General features: G+C 43.7%; 1 protein-coding gene across 7 annotated transcripts in view; it reads right to left on the bottom strand.

The window, feature by feature from the left end:
* Positions 1-19,436, bottom strand: part of nrxn2b (neurexin 2b) — a 686,522-nt gene that overhangs the window by 449,417 nt on the left and 217,669 nt on the right. For all 7 annotated transcript variants that reach the window (XM_030088531.1, XM_030088536.1, XM_030088533.1 and 4 more), the window contains one exon: positions 4,951-5,252. In XM_030088531.1, coding sequence (XP_029944391.1) covers positions 4,951-5,252 — 302 coding nt within the window. The remainder of the gene's footprint in view (positions 1-4,950; positions 5,253-19,436) is intronic.

Below are 19,436 nucleotides of genomic sequence, written 5' to 3'. Positions count from 1 at the left end.
TGTGTGTGTGTGTGTGTGTGTGCTGTTTGCATTTTGTGATAATAGTCCAATCACACACGATGGTAGCTGCTTTTACCGCGCTGGATGACTCCACTTCCATAAAAATCCGAGGGCTACATCTTATTCTGTGCATAATGTTCCCTTGATTTAAAGGTAAAATGCACGATGAGATCATTTAGTGCACCGAGTGACGCTCCGTTCCTCACAGTTTTAGCACTTTGTTGTTGTGCCCTGTTCTGAAAGGCCTGCACCGTCCTGTGGTGTGGACGGATTCGCTGCTCTGCAGTTATTTTCAGATCATTTTCGACTGACATTAAATGTCCATGCCCTCCTAAATTAATTCCTTTGCCTTTTTTTTTTTGACTCAAATTAACTTTTTTCTCACTGATGTTGGATAATAATCACACAATAGCTGATAAAAAGACATATTCCTTTAATTAAAAGTGATCTACACAAACCATTTCGGCTGTTTCCATTGCAGTTTTTGTGAAATACATTGTGAATATCATGCTCGACTAACATTGCTGGACTGATCACAGTATCGCTGCTCTGACAGCTCGAAGCATTCCGTGTTTTCTGACTGATGTGGAGAGTTTTGAAGGCGTCCTGTAGAGACGGTAAAAATACAGCAGAGCATCCCAGCACTAAGTTGTCTCTTGAGAATTGATAATAGCCAATATTTTCTTCTACTTCTTCTATTTTTTTTTTCCCTCTCAGACTGCTGTTGAAGTGTTTCTTCGATTCTGCTTTTTTCTTCCGCCAGAGTTCTGTCATTACGCTCCAGTCTCAGGCACTCTTGTGCGTCGCGTAAATGAACGCCGTGTTTCAACAAGATCTCAAAAGCGCCGCCGAGCCGCCGGCCGATTGATCCGCCGGGTATCGGGCCGGCGAGTAAACACGGGGTCAGAGGTGGTCAATGGCATTGATACCTTCCTGCCCGAGGCTCTCCGTGGGGACGGCCCCGGCGCAAGCCCGGAGAGCTCTTTAACGCCGCCGCCGGCCGGTTAAGTCAATTAGCCTGATCCGCCGGGGGATCGGAGCGGCTCTGCGAGTTAATGGAGATGCCCGGGATCACACGGTGTGGGAGGTGAGACCCGAGCAGAGAAATCGGACATCTGCTTACCCGCATTAAGTTTTCATACAGAAAAGAAACCCTCAGCTCATGTACAGCACATTAGAGAGAGTGTGAAACGCTCCACCGGGATGGAGAAACACTACAACACCAGGATCAGAGGGTGTCCTCGACATTTTCACCTTCTTTTCAAGTTTTATTTTGAAAAACGCTTCACTTCCTTCACTCAACTCCAGCCAGGCTTCATTAAGTCTTTCTTACCATCCTGCCAATGAAACTATCATTTTTTTCTGAATATTTTTTAGATTTAAATTTTTTAGAATAATAACACAGTTGAAATCGCTGAAGTGTCTGTGAGCTTCTTATTTTATTTAATTCAACAGCTTCGGTCTGACTCTGTTTTTTCTGTCTTCATGTTGGCTGTTTCTCTCCAGATGTTTCATTGCTGCTTGTTTTTGTTGTCTTTAGATCTTTAATGTGTTTTTTTCTCTGAAGGAGAGCTAACAACAAGATGACAGAACAGGAGGGTGTTAAACACATTTTAGTTCAAGGGCCACAAACAACCCGGTTTCATCCGGAGTGGGCCGGACCGGTGAAACACTGCCGTAATATCCTTTAAATTCAAACCGGGGAAGCAAAACACACGTGATGGAAATCTCTATATTTTAGCAAAAAGCAAGACACTGTTGTGATGTGCTAAAATGACTTTGATTTCATTTAAAAATTAAATTTTAATCAAACCTTCTGGTGCAAAATACAGTGAAACTTATCGTCTATGCATGCAAACTCAACTTTTTTGATTTATTGATTTTTTCTGAGTCACTTCATTAAATTTTAAAGAACTAACTCTATTCAGGTTCACTTTTTAAAAACTTGCCTAAAACTCATTTTATTATACGGGGAACTTTACTGGAAAAATATAATTTCTAATAGTGTTTGCCAATCCTGCTGCCAGAGACTTTCTACAGTGTGTTTCGGTTGTTGTGCCGTTAACTCGTTTTCGCTAAAACTGAGGAGCTTGTTTATTTTAAATTCCCCCAGCAGGACGCTTGAGTGTTCGGCGTGTTTGTGTGAAAAGGCGGACAGAAAGTGGGATAGCAAGACAGATAATAATGGCGTGTAAGCTCAAGCTGTGTGTGTGTGTATGTGTGTGTGTGTTCCACATTTGCCTAATGATGGTTCTGGTGCGGTTGCTGGTAGGTGGATTGGCTCATGTTGGAAATCATGTTGGCTTCCCAAACTCATTAAGCCAGTCGCACTCTGGTGATCATACACAGCTCCGCCGCGTCGTCTATTTGACCCCAACCGTGTGTGTGTGTGTGTGTGTGTGTGTGTGTGTGTGTGTGCGTATCGTTTTCAAGAGCGTTTATAAGTGTGAGTGTGGACCTTTCGGTGTTTGACCGTTTGCCCTTTTCCCAAGGCAAGTTCAGTTTATGCTAATCGCACATCAGCTCCTGGACTGAATCCACTTCCACATCTGCTGAGATATTATTGCCACATAAAGGGAAATTATTTCTTCCAGCAGCACTTAAGTCAATATATAGAATTAAATCTTGCCTTCTTGGACATGTCTACTGTTGTAAAGTGACCCGGCGGTGCTGGCCGTGGCTTCCTAAACTTTCTGGAGGCGTTTGTGGAAAAACACCGAAAGAAGCTGATGCACCATGTTTGTGTTAATGCAATCACATTAAGCCCCCCCCCCCTTCTTTTTTTTTTTTTTTTTCTTGCATTCGGAGCTGCTTACAATGCCCATTATTAGTTCTGACAAGTCATTCATTCTAATTACATTTACCAAAAAAGAAAGCGAAGAGGTAAGCAGGGGGAGTGTAAGTGAAATTGATTGCATCTCGCCGCCGGTATCTGCACCTGCCGATCGACGGCGCATCGGCGGGGTCTGGGATCCGGAGGCGGCCGCGGGTCGATGCGAAGAGCTCGCGACACGCGGAAGCGCCCGAGCAAGTCTCACACAAACTGGCAAACATGGGCATAGACATTCAGGTTAGGGGTGGTCTTTTGTTTTCCATTAGCTCCGATTAAAGGCTTGTAGAGATGTTGCTGGTAATCCGTTCAGAAGGGCTTTAAGCGCTCTGTCACCTCTGATATATGAGAGAGCATTCCGTTTGTATAGCCGGGTACATTATGTGCATACATACTCAGCAAGGGCCTCGAGGATAAACTTCTCTGATGTGCTGCAGGTTTGTGTGGATGAAAACGGGTTTGCTCTAGATGTTTCCGAGACACGCGTGGAATCTGACCTGCTAACCATACAGAGAGGATTCACATCTGTCAGACGGGAAACATAAGAACTATCAATGAAGTGCAAACATAAATGATGAGCGCGTCTGCCAGATCACACAAAGTATCTTGAGAGGTTGATCCCAACTGATTAATGTACCATAGACAATGTGATTTATATTTGCGTAGTTCAAGATTGCACCAGTTTTTAGGTTTTAATAGTACAACCGGGCAAATTTACTTACACTAACATATTGTTAGTTATTGTGGTGAGATTAGGGCTGTCAGAGTTAATCACATTAACTGTGATTAATTAATGCAGGGGTAACTAAAGATTGATTTTTCTAATCGTGATTAATCACAGACTTAGGGGGGTTTTTTTTCCCGTGTGAAAACTGTATTTTTAACATGAAAATTGTGTTAACTTGGTCTACATGGTGTTTTATTTTGAAAGAAGACCCAACAAGGTGAAAAAAGAAATTCTTTCTCTGTGTTTGATTCCCGATCAGGACGCTCAGGTCAGAAATCAGTGGCTGCAGGAAGTCTCCTTGCTTAAACTCCAACAGTGACTTTAAATTCAACTTTGAAACTGATTGTTTGGACTGATGGATGCTTCACGTCATGGACTGAAAACTGCATTCAAATGCAAAACAACACTATTTAAAAAAATGCAATTCAAAGCATGATTACTCATGATTAACTATGGAAATTTTGTGATTACTCATGATAAAAAAAAATAATCTTCAGATTGCTCTTATTTTTACCCTTTTTAAGATTTCAGACTATGTTTGAATCTCATCTCGTCCTCTTTTTAAGACAGATTTGACTTTGGGAATTTGAGAACTTCCTTCCCTGATCTGTCAAACTCCTTGTTATCCTGAGAATAAACTGAAATTCATCTATGTAAGACTGAAATTCAGTGTGCCTTCCGCAGAAACGTGGTCAATCACACCTTAAGTAGCGAGTTTTTGTTCATATAAGTAAATTTGCAATGAAATATTTCTAACACGAGGGCTAATGGGAACAACAGTAAAATAAAACAATTTTTATCGAAATGTTAATAAATGCTGTTCTGATAAAAGCAGAATTGAGCCAGTAAAGGCCCTCGAAGACCTGAATAAATCTTCTCTATCATGGTTTCACTATATTACTTTTAAATTTTATTCATCAGAAAAAAAAAATCTGGTTGAATCAAATATGAGCTAAAAATCCCTTCTCTCTCCATTTCTCAAAAAATATATAAGGCATTCTGGGAAGGTTGCCCAACTCCTTTAATCTTTGGATATGTCCCTCTGTTTTTTTTTTTTTTTTTTTTTCCAAAAATCAAACCCTGCTATTGAATATTGTCATGTGTTGATGTTTGTGCGGCCCATGATGCAACTCTTTCCAATGGATGAACTGGAAAACAAGGTGAGATGATCTTTGGTTAGTTCACAGAAAACCACATTTCATCCATCCAGCTCTGACCTGGAAAAGAGGAACGTCATCAGTGTTTGGGAAGAAAAACGAACCAAGAGAGAACAGCGACACAAACGCGCTCTGCGTCCTCCGCCAGCTGAGAGAAAAGGACAGAGATTCACGGCGAGACAGAGGCAGCCATCCCGATCGCAGCGGCCCTGGATCGTTGGGGGCGTGGCGCTTACCTGGCGCAGGTTGCGGGTGACGCGCACGTCATGCCAGGCGTTGTCGTTGAACTTGCCATTGACGGGCTCCACCAGGGCCTCGAAGGCCCCCGAGCCCAGGTTGATGACCAGCCAGACGGCGCCGCTCTTCAGGGACAGGTTGACGTAGTCGGCCGACTTGCCCGTGTGCAGCATGAGGCCGTTGCGCTGCAGCGTGCGGAAGGACAGCGTGATCTCGTCCGTGCTGCTCTGGATGGGCGTCAGGGACAGGTCGTAGCAGAAGAACTCGTTGCCCTTGAAGGTGGCCACCGACTCTTCCTTACCTGGAGGGGACGGCAAGGAAGGGAGAACGGAAGATGAGTGAATTTAAATAGAAAAGATCTGAGTGAGTCCGACCAGGAACAAACTCTAATGGCCGTTACTTCAATTCCATTCAGCTTTATTTATAAAGTGCCAATTACAACACAGTCATTTCTAGACACTTTTACAGAGAAAACCCAACGGACCCACATGAGCAAGCATGAGCGACTGTAGAAAGGAAAAAACTCCCTATTAAAAGGAAGAAACCTGCAGAACCAACAACAAGAAGGTCACAGCATCACTAAAACTGCATCTCTTCCAGGATCTATAGTAACCAAGATCTATCAAATGCACTTCCAGGAGTGGAAAATAATTATTTGATGGTTGAAAAAAAACAAAAAAACAAAACAGGATCTGATGCTGACACCTCGGTCCACAAATCTACACCACACCTTCTGGTGGGGTCCTTGATTTCGTAATTTGAAGCAGTTTTGGCAGTAAAAACGTACATAATCTTTAGTGCTGTAAATTTTAAACACAATTAATCGTGATTAATTCATGGAGGGCTGTCCAAGAAAACATTTTTTAAAACTGTGATTAATTGCAACTGGCTCAAAGAACAGAAATAGACAATAAAACTGATGTTCCTGTCATTGGGACATTGTTTTTGTTTTTTTCATCCCTGTGCAGCACAGGTGAATTATGAGGATTACATTCTTCATTTGAAGCTTGATTACAAGTTCATAAATGATGCGATTAATCACTGACAGCCCTCCATGAATTAATTGCAATTAATGTGATTAAAACTAACAGCACTCACATTGGCCATCATTAAGTGAAGGATCGATATTATGATGGAAAGATCATAACCCTGACCTGAGGATTACAGCTGGACACACTCATACAGTGAACAGTTGTTGCTCTGTTCATACAGAGTTGAGCACTGGAGAACACTTTAACAATGTGTGATACTATTGATCTGCTTTTTTATCTGATATGGAAGTGCTGATAGTTTGGTATTGATGTACACATCACTAATTGACAAGTGAGCTGGGGGATGTGCAGCAAGCACCTTTGGGTCTTTGACAACAAAAAAAATGACTCAATTTCACTTTTATGAAAATATAACCAACAAAAACAAAAAAACAAAACAATGGGAGGTCATAGTCTTGTGCAAAACAAAATATTTGTGTCATAAATAACACATATGAATCCTCTCCTCTGCGCAGGGTTGCATATGGACTTTATTGTTCCAGCTGCTTGATCCCATCTCGGGAACAATAAAGCCCACTTTCACTGGCGCCAAGCAAGCCCTTATGTAAAAAGTAGGTGTCGGAATCCAAGAAAACCAGCCTAACGTGACCGCGGAGACCACGCAAAGTGGATTTCCACAAACAACCGGAGAAGACAAAAGCTGTCTGCAGCTTTACCCGTGCCCTGGCCGGTGTGTCTGTGCCGCATGGCCTCCCGCCGACCACCGCACCGCGCTCTGCTCGCGCTCAGCCAGTCAAAACAGACAGTTTGCACAATGGACACATGTCAAACAGGACGCGCCCCGCATCTGTCAGGAGGCGAACAAACACCTGCAGCTGTCAGAGCGACGGGCGAGCGGCGGCGGCGGCGCCGGCGCCGGCGCTCGCGACGGTGACACCTCAATCACAGCAGGACGGTGAAGCCAACGGGCAGACGGGGCCACGGCGCCCGATTCTCTGAATCTGCTTTCATTACGTCTCCTCCTGTCTATGTGCCAGATGTCTGTGCTCTTATTGGCGCAATCCAGCCATATGAAAGAGGAAGTAGCAGCACCTTTCTTAGATAAATAATAAATGACAGTAAATACATCCCTCAAGTCAGAAGCTGGTACTGACAAAACAGTCCTGTCTTCATATCTTTGTTCACCAGACTGACAAAGCCCATCAGATACTCTCCTATTCCGCTCTCTTCCATTCAGCTTTTGGTATCTTGCTAATCTTCTTAAACCTCACGACTGTGACCCAACTGCAGTGTTTAATTCTATTCACAAACTCGTGGGTAAACCCAATCTTTCCTCTGAAGGACTTTCTTGAAGCAGAGCAAGCACAGTTTTATCGGACAGAAAGCCTGGGTCTTCAATCTGCTGCTCTGGAACCACGTGCACCTGTTTAACCAGATCCAGTCAGATTACTCCCATTTTGCAGTTCAAAATAACAAATGCAATATTTTGATCATAGAATTGATGTACAATTTCTCAGACGTACTTCTTACTTAACCCTTAAGACGAGCACAGGACGATACAGGATACAAGGATACAGCACTCTGAACAATCTTGAGCTAATCGGATGTTTTTGTACCCAGTGAATGGGTTCGCTGCGGCCCTGTTTTCTCCTGCGCTGCGGTTTCCAAGATAGCCTGATATTAGGCGTTTATGGCCTGATGTTAGTTTGAGTGAGCCAGATTTCGTCCATCTTGTTTCACGGATTCTGTCCAATCTTGGTGCCAAATTGCTCATTAGGACCGGAAAGTGGACACTGCCGATGAGTTTTCACGCGGATCCAGTTTGTGCTATGGCAGTGAACGACTTCGTGGCACAAATAAACTCCCCACTGAAGCTCCACGCCGCTCTATACGTACTGTAGAAGCACGCAGGGATTAATGTTGATCATTTTTGGTGGGTACACGGTGAGATACGTAAACTTTCAACAGACTGTTCCTCTCCTCCATTCTGTAAACTGCTTTAGTTGTTTCTCAGGAGCTGTGATCTGAAGCGACGCTCTGCTTCCTGAGTTCATTTGACCCCCCCCGCCCCTCCGCCTCTCTCCCCGGGGGAGGGGTTTGGAGGGGGCGCTGGGGATAATGAGGTTTAGGGATGATTTGGAGGGAAAGTGGGCAAACTGGAGAGCAGCCGGGAGGAGGCACCTGTACGGGCCGATCATCAAATCTAGTTTATCCCAAAGTTCCATTACAGAGAAATCACTTCGAGAAGACCTTGGTGCATTTCCCAGAGGGAGGGCAGGCCAGGCTGGCCACAGGGAGGAAGGGGGAGGAGGAGGGAGCAGGAGGGGGGTGGGGGCTCGTCTGCTGGTGAGACAAACTGAAAGCCAAATCTCATGAGCCAAGGCAGTGATTGTCCCAGCATCCCCCGCACTAACTTCAGCTAACATCCACATTATACAGAATCGTCATCTATTTCATTAAGTAGCAAAGTAATTCCAACACTTTTTATTAGTAGCAATGAGTGACTGTAATGTAACTGATGCTTTGACTCACATTTATACAGTCAATGAGGAATCTGAGCCCCACAGACGACATTACCAACAATGAATAGCAAAACACGAGCAAGGATTCAAAAGGCTACTTAAAATAGCATTTAGGACGAAATTGAAATTTCACCCAATCTCAACTCAAGTGTGAATCCCCCCCCCCCCACCCCGGGGAAAAAACAAAATGGGGGGAAGTGTAAGATATGGAGCTGGGGTAATAAAACGACACACAAAAGCAAATCCCCGTCGAGCAGCATCCTGGCGGCTCCTGCCATGCTGATGCAGGAAGAACAAAAGCGTGGCAAATGGACCACGGCAACCATTTTCAATTATGTGCTAAGTTGGACCATCAGCCTCTATCTCCCCCACCGCCTCCTCCCCCCTCGCCGTCAGCATGGACTGTTAACGGGTAAGCAACAAACAGCTTGCGGCTGCTTCCACGGGGCCGGGCGAGATTGAGGCGCGCACATACGGGAAGGTGGGGGCGGCGGCGGCAAACAAAACAACGCAAAAAAACCTGACTTTTGTTTACGTCTGTTAATGAACAGAAGGCTGAGAGGGGGAGATAAAGCTGGAGAGGAGCTGGAGAGTGACAGGGGAGGAACTCAAGGAGGGGGGGGGTTCAAGAAGTAATTTGTCATATCAAAACAATATTGGTAGGTTAGGGAGACACTCAAACGCTGGTGGGGAAAAAAGGTCCTTCTCATCCTGGTCATGGTTTTCAATGTGCGTGGTTGAATTTCCCGGAGGGACACCACGGACACAGTCCACTGTCCTGCTGTTTCTCCCAGTTGCTACACACCCTGGAGCCTTTGCGGCAATGCATAGCCTTCATGTATCCTTTATGTGGAGAATAGATGAGTCTAGATGGTATCAATAACCATGCCTGTTGGTAAAGGTTGGTACCTGGCCTCACCTTCACCAAAAAAAAAATAGCATTGTTACATCCATGGATGTAATGAAAATTAATTAAAAAAGAGCTTCAGTGCAAAATTCTAAGTGTAAAAGTTACTTTTTTCTTGGCCTTTATATGGATGACTGTACAGAGCAATTAAAGCACTGCTCAGTGATTTACTGAACACTGCTTTCTTGTCGTGATTCCTGTGTGTTGGACAGCTGCACACTAATCATGAAACTACAAAAGGTGAAAAACTGTAGCATATGAAGAGCGTTTTGGCCACAGTCTAATGAGATTTCATTCTCACTGGATTCAGGGTGGATACTGGGAAAATAGAAGCTCACTGGGGCCGCCAGCAGTCTCAAGAGAAGGTGTTGGGTGAAAGTCTGTTGGATTTGAGAATCTCTTCTCAAAATCAAAATATGAGTCTGCAGCATTTGTTTGAAGGCAATCTGGAGGCCTTCTACTCGGTTATGTGTCGTATCTCCTGTGTGTTTCAGCTCATCAGAGCTGGAAAAAGCCCTCCACCCTCCTCAAGTACAGACAAATACTTTTCTCCTTCTTCTCTGGGAATGTACGTCGTCTCTTCATTCTGCATCTGCCGTACTTCCCCCTGTCCCATCATCCTAATCCCGAGGTGACACTCTTGTGATTACGCACACACACATGCTAACGGTAGCTTTTCGCTCAGTTCAAATCTGCTTCTGTCAAACCCCGAGAGCGGGCTGGTAGCCAGGGGGAAGACGAGACGTGCGAGCAGGAATCATGGACTGAAAGTGCTGTCAAGGTCTCAATTAACCTCGCAGAAAGCATCGGCTGCATTACAGAAATGACTCATTTGAAATGTAGTCACTCAGAAGTGTGTCTTCATCTTTAATTAAATGTTGAGTCCCTCTGATTTTTTTGTTTGATAGTTTGCTCAAGCTGCTTTTTTCCAGCGGTCAGAACTTTACTTGCGTCTTTTGCAACTGTGTCATGAATGTATTATATATATATATATATATATATATATATATATATATATATATATATATATATATACATATTTTGAAAATGCAATGACGCAAGCAAGCCTCTGTGTTATTCTCCAAGCTGCAGCAGAGTTTTATGAAACATGAACTCTGGAGTTTTCTCAACGTTAGCTTCAAAAACTGAGTGAGTCATGAAGGTGAGCGCAGCTGAAACCTTCTGAAGCCTCTCTGCTTGTGGAAGTAGTGCCTTGCAATTTCTCTGGAAGTGAAATATCAACCCGGGGGTCAGTCCAGTCTAAAACTGGAACTCCAGAGGCGAAATGGATCTCTGTGTTCATCAACTGATTAGCTGTTTGTGTGGTAAAATGTCAGAGGGGGATTGAAATTTGCCATCAGTCTTTTGCAAAGATGCATCAACGCCTTTTTTTAAAGGACGAATGCAAGTATGACTACAAACCTTTAGCGACTTGACACCGAGGACCGACATGAGGACTTATTGAATGTGAAAAAGCCTAATTCATACTCCAGATGCAAACGATATGCCAAGATGAAGCAGCTGTGTCTTTTAATCAGCTGGTGTAAAGGACACAGCATTCACCACCACTGGACGACGTTTTCTGATGAAGACGGGAGAATTCAGTCAAAATGTGTCAAAGGTGTGTTCCAAAAGCTTTCACCAGCCTGATGAGAAGACAAAAGATTTTAAATGAAATGAACTCACCCAGTTTTGTTTAGTGTTTTTACTTACAGGTTTGGCTTCAGTAGAGAAATTACCTGGTTTTGATGAATGGATTCCAGGGGGTTTTTGAACTGATTTGAAATGGATTTTTACTGGAATTTCTCTGGTTTTCTACTTGGGATTGGATTGAATTACATTTAGTTCTTTCAAAATTAGTTTGGAGAAAATTTCTTTCGTATTTTTTCTGCAGCACTTAGTTATGTTTCAGATCATTTTCAGAACTAGATTTGCTGACACGGTTTGCAGAGCAGATTTGTTCTTGAACTTCCTCATATTCTTCTTTTTATTTTTTCTTCTTTGATTTAATTTTACCTCTCCGTTGTTTATAGACTCTTTAGATTGATGGCGCTTTTGATTGATCTCTATCTTAGTGAAAATTGAGAATACTATCATTCACATTTATTCTTTTCACTGGTTTTTTGGGTGAATTTGAAGCTTCTCTTTATTAGTCTAGTTTGATGTTTGTTTGTTTTTTTGGTCTATACTTTTCCTGGATTAGTGGAATGATTTCTATAACTTACACCTTGTTTCCAGACCAGATTTGTTCTGTTTTGACAGCATGCTTCTCTTCCAACTTAAAAAAAAAAAATCCTTTAACCTTACCCAGTTGATGCATTAAAAAAAACACTGCTTGATCAGCCGCAGCCAGTCTGGATCACACCACCTGTTTTCTGAATCTTCCCTGTTCCCTCTCAGAGTGCAACACCTCCTGATATATTCACTCGTTCCTCCCCTCTGACTCCCCATCTCGCACAAAATGCTTTTGCTAACCTCAACCTCCGCTGCCACCTCTCTGTCACAACCACGGGCTGAGCAATGGCTAAGGACAGGCGCTGTGTCAACGCAGCGGCGGTCGGCCTCATTGTTCTTGAGCGGGCGCTTCATTTCTGCCGCTGGCGCTGCTGTGAGGAGTGAGGAGGAGGAGGAGGAGGAAGAGGAGGAGGAGGAGGGGACGGAGGAAGAGGATGGAATTCCAGCCAGAGTGGAATCAATGCCGCTGACATGGACCATCACTCTCCAACTCCTACACACAGAGGCTCGCTGGAGCTGCGCTTCAGAACCACCGGCAACCATCAGGATACGGGTAGAAACACATGCTAGCACGTTTTCTCACAAACCCGTTTCCCCCGATATTCACGTTACAAAAAATAATACAAACCGAGCTTCGTAAACGGTGATAAAATGTCACGAGAGCACAAATACAATCTGCGTTTGTCAATGCTGCCCCGAAAGTGCCATTTCAGGCTTAATCTGTACTGATATTACAGTAATAAAAGTGCAGTGCAGCATGTGTTATTAAATTGGATTCAGCTCAGACTGAGAGAGAGCAGGTTTAATAAGATGAGCTGCATGAATGGCTCCATCCAAACTTGCGTGGTGCATTAGTCAACGCATAATGAACCTTAGCGTACAGCTTTTTGGCCGATTGGATTACATATTGGGGCTGATTAGGTAGTTTTTAGGGGAATTAGCGGAGGGGGGGGACGGAATAAGACAAGACAAAGTGCCTGCGCGTGTGAAAACATTGGAGATGACCACACGCTGGCGAGCGCGCTCGTCACATCGCATTGCCTCCCTGTTCCTACACACACGCTCACGCATATAGAGTCACCCTCTATTAGCTTTCGACGAGTGCCATCCGCCCCGCAGAGAGAGCTTCCGACGGTTTTGGAGAGGCGATGTAACGGCGAGATGAGAGAGAGCAGTGGGAAATGGAAGGAGCATGCGAGGGCTTTGATGCCGCTTCATGAATCAAACAGTCCTGCTGGGTCTACAGACAGCGGCTAGTCTCCCGATGCTAGCAACGAGGCGCGGACAAAAGCCTGTGAAGCGCTACAAAACAACGTTTGACTGCTTGTTAAAGATTCCGCTAGACTTTTAAAGGGCCTCGCCAACCTCGGCAAACAAACGGCGGTGCAGATTCACGCCGACGCCAACCCCGTCCCCGAGGCGGCGACGAAGCGCTAACGCACAGACATTGCCGTCTAGCAGCTCAAGAGCAAGAGACAAGTCTCCGTCATCGACAGGTGAAGCAAACACCAAAGAGGTAGCGGTAATGAAGTGAGGCTAAGGGGGAGAGGTTGAGGCTGGAGTGGGGTGGGCTCAGCGTCGAGGGGGCTTCCACATGTGGGGGGATTGCGTGGAAACTGCTGCTGAGGAGGCATGATTGATCGATTGCCCCATTCTCCGCCACCCCCTACCTGCTTTAAGTTTCAGTTCTCATAGATTTCACCGGCTTTGTCTCCCTGGCACATAAATCTGAACTGTCAGCTGTCCTTAACAAAGCTCAAGCAGAGTAGTACTGCGCCTCGCCTCCGAAAACCAGCGGAGCACAGGCTGCGCTCGCCATCACCGAACAGAAGGAGAACCATCCTAAAATACACCATATTTATGTGCCAACATATAGGTTCCTTTAGCGGGTTACCTGCAAATGTTCTAAATATAACAGCCAGACTTCCAAACACCAGCAGAAAGAGTTTGTAGTACGAGCGTGAGTCAGTCACAAGTCTTCAGGCTGTGTCGAAACACAGACGCAATGTGGGCAACTTCAACAAACGAGCAGTTGTGTGTATATATATATGTTCAGGCTGCTCTACTCATGAACCACACTGAGGACGGCAACAAAGAAATGTGCAAAAAGATGCACAGTATTGTATTCATCAAGTCTGAGAAGACATGCTTATGTTATTATGATTAGGTGCATTTCATCAGCTGGCCCACTGTGACTTTTATCTGCAGAATTTACTGTTTAATACATCCTGTTATAGTGCCTCTTAAGTCATGCAATTGACTTTTCCCACATGTTAAGCTTTGCAACAAGTCATCTAACTTTATTTTATCTTTTATATGAGTTGTAACGCTGCAACATATTTGATAACCTAATCCAATGACTATATTCTCTGGTTTCTTGTGTCCTACAACCACCAAATAACATTTTTAACATTTATTTTTTAAAAAAAGACAAAAAGTAAATAATTTGATAAAGAGAACATAGAAAATATATTCCTCCCCTGAACATTCTCCTTTTCTCCACATTGTGGCTCACATGCTGCCCTCCACCCTACATATGAGAAGACAGCTCAGAATATTGGACATGCATATATGCTGTCTGATCAAAATGAGCTGAATGTTTGATATGACCTTGACTCTGCGAATATTTGTCATGAATTCCTCCCTCATATATTATTAAGCATCTCATAATTGCAGGAATTATGCATTTCCCTTCATGGCAGATTGAGCAGTTTTCTCCCGCAGCCGACCCCTCTCTTTGATTTCCAGCTCTGACCTGCTCTTTGACTTATTAGCCGCAACCAGCAAATTGCTGATACAATTATAGATCCTCCTGTTGAGGCCGAACTAGAGGAACATTGTTCCCAGCACCACTCCTCTTCACTCTCCCTTTCTCTGCACAGCTGGTGATTACTGTACGAATCGATCCGAGGAGGGGACTGATTGTAATCCTGTAATGAAGGGGCGATAATTTGCTGCCTTTGCAGTCCATTTGTTGGAGTCCAAAGTTCTTTGTAGCGCTGGTCCATTTCCCACCTCTCCCCACCCCTAAAAAGTGCTTGTTGGGCCACACTATATGTGCTATCATGTCATTCGCAGCGCTCCTTTTGTTCGAGCGGACGTCAATATTGAATGAGCTGAGCACGGAGGTGTGAAGTCGTCTCTCCAGCTGAATGTTAGAACGCTTCCATCCGAGCTTGAGAGAACTCGTATTTATTGCATTTTCAATAGTACAAAGGAATATGGTGAATATTTTCCAATTATAGTTTGGGAAACATGTTTAAATGATATTTCGTTTCAGATTCCGCCTCTGCTGTTGGGACAAAATGTATACAGTCCTCTTAGTTATTGATGCTAGTTCACCGGCAGACAAGACAAAACATTAAATAGATGTGTTTTGAAGAGCGGATTGCTGAGAGCAGTCTGTAGTTGAATCAATCCAGCCAGAAATTGATTTTCACTCTTTGCAACGGCGCTCCACAGAGGTGAGGCCATTACCATCTGCTGACACTGGTTTCATTGCTTCCTGGATCCATACACTCTGCGCCAATGTGACTGCAATTACTGTCTTTAAGTGTAAAATATGACTTTATTATTCACAGTGAGGGAAACTGAAACCAAAATTACTATGAAAAACACAGAAATGTAACAGATGAAATGCAACAGCTCTGCAGCGTTCAAGTCCGACAGAATGAACCAATTGGCCTCAACATTATGGCCACCTGCTTGGAGCACCAGGGGTCCCAAGTTCTTAAGAAGAGCTCCTTCCATGCCCCTTCAATGAGTGTTTGTATCAGCTGACTGGATTGTCAGGGTGTCTTTCTGTGTGTGTGTGTGTGTGTGTGTGTGTGTGTGTGTGTGTGTGTGTGTGTGTGTGTGCTCTGCAGAAACGCACCTTGGAGGCTAACTGGTGACTCTAAATTGCCTGCAGGGGTAAGTGTGAGTGTGTGTGTGTGTGTGTGTGTGTGTTTGTCTTTCGGTGCTTTCCTCTGTAATGGACTGGTGACCTGCACCGCGGGCAGCTGGGTTTCGCTCCAGCACCCTGAAACCTCCAGTTGGTCAAACCGATGCAGAAGATGGATGGGGTGTGTGCTCACTAATCACTGTGAGACGAACCCCAGTGGTGCTAAACCGTTTGTGGAAACGACGATTCTGAAGCTTAGCAACAAGTTAACCCTGAAAAGCATGCCTGGGTCTCATGAGAAAAGTTTGGTCGAGTCATTGACTGTGTATGACACACAGTACTCCAGAAAACATGAAAGTTTCTGGCAGACATTGTGAAGAAAAAGTTAATAAAATAAATAAAACTCCGTGGACTAGGTTACAGCGACAGATGTGATGAAAACCACGAGAACACAAGCATTGGCTCTCATCTTTTTGAATTTGCAGCTACACTGCTCATATATCTCCAGTTTCAATCACTCGCTTGACTCTGTTAGTACAATTTGTGTCGACAAGGTTCCCGTAGACGTTCTTCCCAGCTGCGACTGAGTGTGACGGTGGAGGACATGCATTTTCATGGCCCTTGGCATTAATACTCTTGATTAGATTCTTTTTTGCTCCTCCGCCTTTAAATGTAGCTGCAGGTCACATTTTAAGAGAGCACGCTTCGTTGTAATTTAATCCCTGATGCCATTACTTTGATTGACAGCAGTTGAAGGGCGCTCGGGGACCGTGCAGGTGGTAAAGAAAGAGAGAAGTCTCTCTGTAGGTCCAATCAGAACAAAACCCGGGCAGATTTGCATGCGCAGTCCGATCTCCATTGGACGGACTGCTAATGCGAGGTGGGTCGCAGAACCCTGACACGACCCTGAGAAACAACATGTGCTTTAAGCGTAGGGGGCCGAGACGGCGCGCCGGCTTGACTTCTCCAACTCCCTCGCTCGGCGTCGTCATCTCCGCGGGTTTAAATTTAGCCTCTTCCCGACATGATTCCGCCTGTCCTTTGCCTCTCATGCTCCTGTTCTTGGCGCTAATTGGAGATAGAAGGGAGATAACGTAACGGGCGGACCGAACAGTTGCCTTTAGTCGTCTGTCACCTTGGAAACAAGTCCATTTCATAACCACAATATCAGACACCATGGCGGAGACCTCAAACCTACATTCCACTTCTCTGATTTTCAGAGTTTCGTTTTTCTTTCTGTTATTCATTTTTTTCCCCTCATGCCATTTCTTTGCTCTCCCACTGTGGGTGTCTGGCAGGTGACTATTATCACAGTAGAGGGCTGCTCGGTCTGCAGGCGCCAACGGGACACAAAGAAAATGTCAAGAAAAGTGACACTAACCACAGGCTTGCATGATCCTGAGTGCGAGCCCCTTAGCCAAAGAGGAACTGACTGCAGGATTGGCAAAGTGTATAATAAGCTCTATTAACCGGAGCCACAACACACCCTGCAGCTGAGGAATTGGACGTACCGCACCTTTTTCACCGCACGTTATATCATGTTCGAGTCTCTCCATCGGGTGAAGCATAGAAACAACAAGTTCTCATGTTGGAGAGACAGAAATGTCCGTTTCGAGCCAACAATACCGCCATGCATCATGGACGACTCCCTTACATGGAGTTCAATCTTATCCTTCTAAAGCATTTCAGTTCAGCAGAAATACCTCATTAAATCTTTATTTTTTAGGTAGTTTTTTAATCTACTGTGACCATCTTCTCGTCTTCAGCTGAATCAGCAGAACTGGACTTGGAGACATCCTTGCAGGAGTCACTCTCAGCCTGTTTAGAAACGCTTCCAGCCAGGACAAACGAGAACATTCACACTCTTAATTAACCCTCATCTGCTTTTCTGACCGCAGCAAGTTCAGCAAAGGTTTTTACACATACACCATATCTGGATTTATCTCTGCTGAGAATCATCAGTGTAGTTTCCAAGCAATGAGGATCCAAACTCGAGGTTAAAGGTCAATTAAACAATATTTCAGAGCGCTTTTTTTCCCCCTTGAAGCGAAGATGGCAAGCTTTCGATTTCAGTTACATTGAATGAGATCTCTTCTGCTGTTCGTGCTACACATAAAAAAATTACAAAACAAAAAAAACTTGCTGCAGTAACTTGAAGTTGAAACTATGGCAACAAAAAACTTGAAAAATATAATTACCTATAGATTGAATTTTCTTTTTTAATCTTAAATAGAAAATATTTTAATAACACTATTACTGCTGTTGATGATATGGCCACTTGTACGTTTCCCTGTTATAGTTACACAGAGGAGGTTTTTGCAGATCTAGATTGAAAAGTGTCACAAATATGTGTTTTCATTTGAGGATTACCAGAAAATGGAAGCCAAAAAGAGACCTTTCACGTTATTTACTCACTCCATAGCAGCAGTTTTTAGCTTTAACATTGTAAGCTAACAACTTGTTGCTGATGGACAACATTTCAAATAGCAGATTGATTCACCAGTCAAAAGAAGACAGAGTCCACTCGTTTTCTAGGGAAATATAAAAGCATGGACGTCTGTATAATGGACTGAAATGCACATAAAAAGAAACACAACACAAAGCCCTGTTCAATTTTGGTTAATAATATTTACAGGGGAACTGATGTTCTGACCAGGAAATATGATTTTGAACATCCGGCAACCGTACAGTTCCTATTTCTACACAACGACTTCCCACTGCATACAGACGATCACGCTGACGGCAGCAGGAACACACTTCCACCAGGCAACACGTGAAATCCGGAGCCATGAAGGGTTTTCCTCCCGCGGCGCCGGCGAACACAGACGGAATCTGGCTCATTAACTCGATATTGAAGGGTGGTGAAAATCCCTCACAGTAATCACAAACCAATGTGCAAAGAGGCACCCAGGCACACTTAGAAAAAATAAAAAATGAAAAATATATATAAATTGCAGTACAATGTGGTTCCCAAGTCTATCATATAACTTGTTTTTTGAATTAAAAGATTAATTTTTATTTAAATGGAAAGTGCCTGAGGAGAAACATACATCAACTTTAATGAACTGCACTCGTGCACTTTCTATCACAAATTACTGTCGATTAAGCAAGTAGAGAAAATGAAAAACAACGGAGTGGGTTTATTTGGAAGGCTGCCTGATGTTGTTTTATGTGGGTCCTATTAATTGTATGAGAATCCTTGGCAAATTGCCTGAAGAATTATTCATTGTTAACTGCTTTACTCAATATGGTAATGTCATCAGCCGCAGCAGAAACGAGGAAGTGGAGCTGCTTCTTCTCTAAACGTGCTCGCCAGTTAAACTCAATGCACGATACTTTCTTTCTTTCTTTCTTTCCTGTAGCCTATAAGAAGACCCACACTGTTTATTCAACCTCTGTACTGTTACAGTGAAGCCAAGCACAGCTTTGTATCTCATTTTGAGAGTTTTTTAAGCCGGAGATGGTGAAATACTGTTTGGTTGCTTTTGATCAGCGATATACTAACTTTGAAACTTGCAGCAATAACTTCCATGACAGTGCAGTTTAGCTTAAACGGTTTTTCATGGTAAACCACAAATCAATTGATCAATCAGTTTCAGAAAATCAATCTGTCTGTCTGATCCGTTTCTCTCTTTCTATCCCCTCACCCCAAGCGGATCAGCAGAAATCCGTCAACTCTGAGTCTGGTTCTGCAGATTTTCTTCCTTTCAAAAAGGAGTTTTTCCTTTCCACAGTCGCTCAAGTGGATCTGTTGGGTTTTATCTGTAAAAGTCTCTAGAAATGAGTCTGTTGTAATTTTAGCTATATAAATAAAGCTGAACTGAATTGACCTTGACAAGGTCTTTTAACTTAAATCAGTTTTAACTCACAAATAGGCTGAATCAGAAATATCAAAACATGTTCTTACGACATCTTCACTAATCGAGCTTATGGATAACAGACACTG

This window comes from Salarias fasciatus, chromosome 3, assembly GCF_902148845.1.
Source record: "Salarias fasciatus chromosome 3, fSalaFa1.1, whole genome shotgun sequence".
Classification (NCBI taxonomy): Eukaryota; Metazoa; Chordata; class Actinopteri; order Blenniiformes; family Blenniidae; genus Salarias; species Salarias fasciatus.
Note: the sequence above shows the minus strand (reverse complement) of the source record. Positions and strands in the feature narration are given on the sequence as shown.